At 34.8% G+C, this 5,739-nt stretch overlaps 1 protein-coding gene across 2 annotated transcripts; it reads right to left on the bottom strand.

The window, feature by feature from the left end:
• Positions 1-451: 451 nt before the first annotated feature.
• On the bottom strand, positions 452-4,279 carry LOC123226571. 2 transcript variants are annotated; one of them, XR_006504348.1, is made up of 10 exons: positions 3,938-4,279; positions 3,116-3,224; positions 2,867-2,964; positions 2,592-2,717; positions 2,384-2,504; positions 2,177-2,261; positions 1,273-1,386; positions 1,143-1,182; positions 691-937; positions 452-656 (listed from the first exon to the last, which is right to left on the bottom strand). XR_006504348.1 is itself a non-coding variant. In XM_044651116.1 (9 exons), the coding sequence occupies exons 1-9, from the start codon at positions 4,262-4,264 to the stop codon at positions 785-787; spliced, it is 1,173 nt and encodes a 390-aa protein (XP_044507051.1). In that variant the 5' UTR covers positions 4,265-4,279; the 3' UTR covers positions 452-784. The 2 variants fall into 2 exon arrangements, 1 of the variants encoding a protein (XP_044507051.1); XM_044651116.1 differs by having other exon boundaries at positions 452-937.
• Between the last annotated feature and the right edge of the window lie 1,460 nt (positions 4,280-5,739).

Here is a 5,739-nt window from a genome sequence, read left to right on the forward strand (position 1 = left end):
AGTCAAGGGTAACTCGTGTTGAATCTTTTATTTCCGTGGTCAATTTGGACAAACTCACTAGCCTTTTACGTAGCAGCATCGCCATAAAGTTTGGTATGGTCAACTTTTCCTTTGTGCGCACCACTTCAAATGCCTCAATTCTGTAGGTATGTGGTTTGGACTGAAGCTAAATCAGCATAGACTGTGAATTGGAATCAAGTTATTTAGATCTGGTTAAGGAGAGAAGAACAAGGTATAGTCGGACGGCTGGCCATTTGTAAGCATTCTAACCTGTTATTAAGTGAAAATACACATCCAGGGCCATACAATAGCAGAAAGAAACAGAATCAATCTATAGCCAAATTCAACATATTGTGCTATAAAACAGTGGAAACTTTTAAAAAAGCGTCAAACCTTGGGAGAAAAAAATAATACAACACCAAGAAGTTGAGTCGCAACTGACAGTAGAAGATTGGAAGCTAAGCTTTGCAACAAGTTGAAGCGGGAGGAATATATCTTAATTTGTTTGCAAAATCAACAGTAGGTCATCAGCTGCTACAAACAATGACCATAAAACAACCAGGAAAGACACCAGGATTAAACATATCATATAAAGGAAGATTAAGCTGTGATTAATTTAACAATCCATCTAAAGTCAAGATGGTAGATTCATCACAATCCATCTGAAGTCAAGATGGTAGATTCATCGTATGAAAATTCTAAAATCAGTTTTTGTTCCATAAAACGGTGTTCAAACAAATCCCATGTAAAATCTTCTGCTCCTTACTCGTGTTCCTGAGCACTTCTATCTGAACCACCACCGCTGAATACCAGAAATTGGAGTCCTCAAGAAAGGTGCATGACGATCAACAAGTGGATTAACAGTCCTCCCTATGTTGGCCCAGACACTTTGATGGTTACCGGCAGTCACGGGGGCATGATACATGAGCTTTAGTAGCTGCCAGAAAGAATTGAAAGAGAGAAAACAAGGTTAGATCAAGTTATGGTGTGATACCTCGTAAGCATATGTTTTTGACCGTGCCAACCAAAAACTCATCCACAGAACACAGTGGGCATAGGTGCACATAGGTACAACACCAAAATTGTATAAATTGGACATTTGAAATTGACTGACTGCATTGATTTTAAATACTGTGCCTAACCTGCCAATACATAAATGTTTGTATTATATTGCGCTGCCACCTGCAAATATAATTAAGCATTAGAATATGTTAATTGTACAAAAAGGCCATGCAAGTGGTGACATAAGGAGATAGGATTTGAGCAACTTACGAGAGTAAAGAGATGATTAGAAGAAAGCCAAGTCCAATCTCAGCATGTGAAGAAAGAATGCCAAGGGTAGTAGCGTTTGACTCCACCCACACACAAGCATCTTCCAAGTATTTCCTGGCCGTCAAAAGAAAAAACTATAAGAAGAAATTTCATGCATAATTGTAACAGATCAGATCATATGTTTTAACTAATGCATCAGAATGGAAGCTAGACTCAACCATAAGATGCTGTCTCCTTCATGTAGAGGGCCAGCATAACTTGAAAAAGTTTCAGTTATTATATTCCATAGCATAGAATGCTAAATGATTATCAAAAAGAAAGATTCATTAGAAATTATTACAAGGACTTTCATGTATGCATACTGAAGATTACAGAATTTCAACATATTGTAACAGGATGCTAGCACTCAAACATAAAGTCTGCTCTGCTTCCTCCAAAGGACAAGTATATTGAACACTGCAAATGTACGCAGACTTTACTGGAAACAAGATGACGGAAGTCCAGGCATGACTGGGCTTATAACAAATTGGGAGGTGGAAATATGACCAAAAGATAGAGTAATTATGGGTGGATATTTAATACATTAGGCAATGTAGATATCTCTCATTTTCATAATAGTCAGAAATCTAGGATGGAAGACAATGAGAAACTTCTCTACATTTTTAATTATAGTTTCAGAAAGAGAAAACAATGATAAATGAAAATTTTATTGGTTATATACTTGAGTGAAGATATATACTTAAGTGCAAAAGGACATATCATTAAGTGAAGAATAAGAAGTTCTCAAGCCATAAAAGGTGAAGCATATATATAGAATAGCCAGAAAAAGATTATGCTGATGAATCTAATATAAAACTACTTAACAGCTAATCTGTCTTAGAGAGAAATTTCAGAATTAGTTCACCTGTACAAGGAAGAACGACTAAAATTACGCCTCAAGAACTTGGCCACATGTTCAATAGCACGGCATAATATGGGAATCAAAGCAACTGCATGAAAGGTTAACACCATCAATTCATCATATTAGGAAAATGACAACACCTATTACAAATTCAAAGAAAGATAAAGATTTAACACAATGAAAATATTTTAGAGGCCAAGTACTGCTCACATTTAAGGCAAAGTTGTGAAGTGACAAAGTTAAGGCAGTAGATGAAGTAAATAAAATCTTTGGCCGCAATTACTGACTGAAAGTACTCTTGCAAAGCTTGCAAGTTCCATGCCCTGGGTCTCTGCAAAAATATAAGATGACTCAATGGAAAAGGAGGAACAGCATAGTATTAAGTGAATAATAAAAAGGACAGAGATACGAAAGTTACCCCGTAAATTGAGTACAAAGAATATAGAGAAGAACAAGCAGTGCCCATAAATGACAGCCTATATGCCCTACTTGAGAGATGCCTTGGTACAAGAGGAAATATTGCAAGCAGTCCAACCACAAAAACCTAGAAGAAAAAAGCATAGAATGAAGCTCAGCAAAACCTAAAATTAATTGCAAGTAAAATCAGAAGAATTAAACCTAGAAAATGTGTGCACACACTTCAAAAAGTAAATATACACATATGAATCATGCATGCATAGGAGACTACAGTACCCAAGCATTGACAGAAAATTGTATTGTTTGCCGATCCCAGCGTACTGAAGTTGCATTAGAACCAGCAGTTGCTGAAGTTCCAGAGGTTCTGGTTGATCCTGCATGGTGAATTTGAGTTCAATTCAATTAAAAGATCCAGACCTTTCAAGAAATTTATTTAACTAAGATTCTAATCGAGATATAGCAATCTCAGAAGTCATCATTTCAATATTTTTGCCATCTCAGAAGTAGAAATCATTAATTATCTACCTGAGTTATGTGATCGAGGTCTGTTAGCAGGAGTTGATGAGTTGGAGGATGCTGCATAGGGTTGAGATGAACTGGTTGTAGACATTGGCTCCACAACAAGGTCTGGATCCTGGTTTTTAGAAACATTCTCAGTATAAGAATAAAACAAAAACCATAAATGAACAAGAAAATGCAGAAAACAATGCCCTAACACAACATATATGAAATATACAGCCCTAAGCCAATATAAGCTTTAACAAAAATATTATCAAAAACAACTCCATGTCAAAGATAAAACATCAAACGATATTCAAAGAATGATTTTACAGTCACATGTCCAATTTCTCACTAAATTTGAATTACTAAACTTAAAAAATAGTAAAAGCGAAAAACTAATGTAAAACCGAGACACCTTTACAACAAATCCGAGCATATGCTGCACACATAAACAACTGATTCCATTTCAGGGAAAAATGCCAACAAAATTGAAAATTTTCCAAAGTAACTATACAAAACCAAAGATGAGATCCACAACTTCCATTGAAAATTACAAGGATGGAAACAACTTAGTAAGTAAGCTTAACTACACTAAATTTACCAACTTTAATGCTAAAAAAAAACAATCTAATAATCAAACATAGATCCCAAAAAACTAATCCCAAAGTTGACCAGAACCAAAAACCCACAAAAAACACAACAGATAAAAACCCACATACACCGAAAACTAAAAACTGAGACAAAAATCATCGAATTTCAACCTTGAACTCACAGCAAAACACAGAAAAAAAACCCAGATGCTAAAAAAAAAAAAAGGGAGACTGAATAGAGAATAAGTGTACGGACGATATAACGCTGGTAGAACTTTCGTTTAAAGTGATCGCTGACGTCAGAACGAGCGGCCATGTTCGGAGGAATCAAGATATTGGTCCAGTACTCGGCCCATCTGGAGTCGTTATCGTAATCGTACGAAGCGGCTGCAATTCTCTTAAGTTTCTGGGGATCTTCTCGGTCTCCCACCATTACTTTCCTCTCCAACAACAATACTGCAAGAATGAATGAAAGAACTCTCTTGAAGCCCCAAGTCGTCTCGGCCCGTCTAGTCTGCGCCTGCTGTTCTATCAATGGACTGTCCACGAATTGGTTCCTAAAAACGTCGTCGTTTGACTCCATTTTTTTTTTTTCATCTTTTTTCTAATTTTACCGGCCTAAAAGTAAAAACTGCCTTCGGATCTTAACTTGGGTTGGGTAACATTTAATAAATATATTTTCAATTTTAATAAATAAAAATGAGCTATTAGCAATTTAGCATTGCAGTTGCTTGTCTAAATATTTCATTTCTTGGAAGCCATAATTGATATGGCCAGTAGAGTCGGGCTGTGTTTTTTAATTTGGATTTGATAGTGTTATGTGTATAAATAATATATATAAATAATGTATATAATTTTATGTAAAATAATAATATATTATTATACGATTAAATAATATTAAATTAGAGATAAAATAATATTTAATTATATAATAATATATTATTATTTATATACAAAATTATATATAATATTTGTAAGTATAATTTTATTAAACTTGTTAAATCAAAGTTAAAAGTTATTTAATCATTAAATCAAATTAATTTGGGTTAACGTGTTAAGCCTTAGTTTAATTGCTCGATTAAACCAGATTTATCTTCATATGAACATTGTCATTTTCCGTCAACATTGTTCAAATGCGTTTTAGAACTTTAATCATGTTAAATTTGTGTCACATTATCTCTAGTATTTGACCAAAAATTAGTAGTAATATTATTATTTATTTTGACACCAAATATCGCATCAACACACCTCGGAGCAACTCAAGTATGATGGAGCTCAAACAATCAATTTAAAATTCAAATAGAAGTTGAGTCATCGTTCTTTAACTCAAGCTCATCTGTCGAAAGTAACATGGGATGGGATAAATTTTCAACCTTTTCAATTTTGCAGTCTTTGCAAGATCGATACACTCTCCTCGTCAAATAGCCAAGCTATTCACATGGATGCACTGAGTGCAGTTACTGTGGGAATCAGATCCTCTCACTGCAATCTACTAGATTTCACAAAAGGCTAGCTAAAGTATTTGATTATCTTATTATTAAGCTTTAAAGAAAGCTTTCTCTGAGAATCGATGCTGCTCCAATGAGGAATTTTCCATGCTTTGTATTCCTCAAGTAATAGCATATAAGACTTGAAAACATAGGAATCATCTTTATATGAATGGTGCAAAACAACACCATATTATGTAACCAATGCTGTATAATCATAAGACATCTAAGAATTTCCACCAAGGATGAGTTTGGCTCAAATCTAGAATAGCCAACTCGAGATCGTGCTCGTCTTGTTTGAATTGTTGAAGAAGCAAACTCCACTGTTTTTACGAGGAGTTGGCATAAGTTTGCAGCCCAGAAATGGGGTTTCATTGTTTGCAGGATGAGTGTTGAGGAGTTAGATATAACAATTTGGCAAGTCTTGAATTCCTAAGCTTGCTACTTATATCATCTGTTTGAGCTTGTGATAACAAACCAAGCATCTTTAACTCAGTTTCAAGTTTAATGGCTTCATCCAAGCTTTGCATAATTCTGTCAAAGCAGTGATATCGTCCACAGGCTCCATAAT

Source organism: Mangifera indica, chromosome 9 (assembly GCF_011075055.1).
Source record: "Mangifera indica cultivar Alphonso chromosome 9, CATAS_Mindica_2.1, whole genome shotgun sequence".
Taxonomy (NCBI): domain Eukaryota; kingdom Viridiplantae; phylum Streptophyta; class Magnoliopsida; order Sapindales; family Anacardiaceae; genus Mangifera; species Mangifera indica.

Bases quoted from the DNA above. Each gene is read 5' to 3' on its own strand.
- LOC123226571 (XM_044651116.1), bottom strand. From the start codon at position 4,264: ATGGAGTCAAACGACGACGTTTTTAGGAACCAATTCGTGGACAGTCCA. The intron at 1,387-2,176 runs GTGAACTAATTC...TTTGACGGCCAG, and splicing joins AGTCGTTCTTCCTTGTACAG to GAAATACTTGGAAGATGCTT. The intron at 1,183-1,272 runs GTAAGTTGCTCA...TTATATTTGCAG, and splicing joins CTAATCATCTCTTTACTCTC to GTGGCAGCGCAATATAATAC.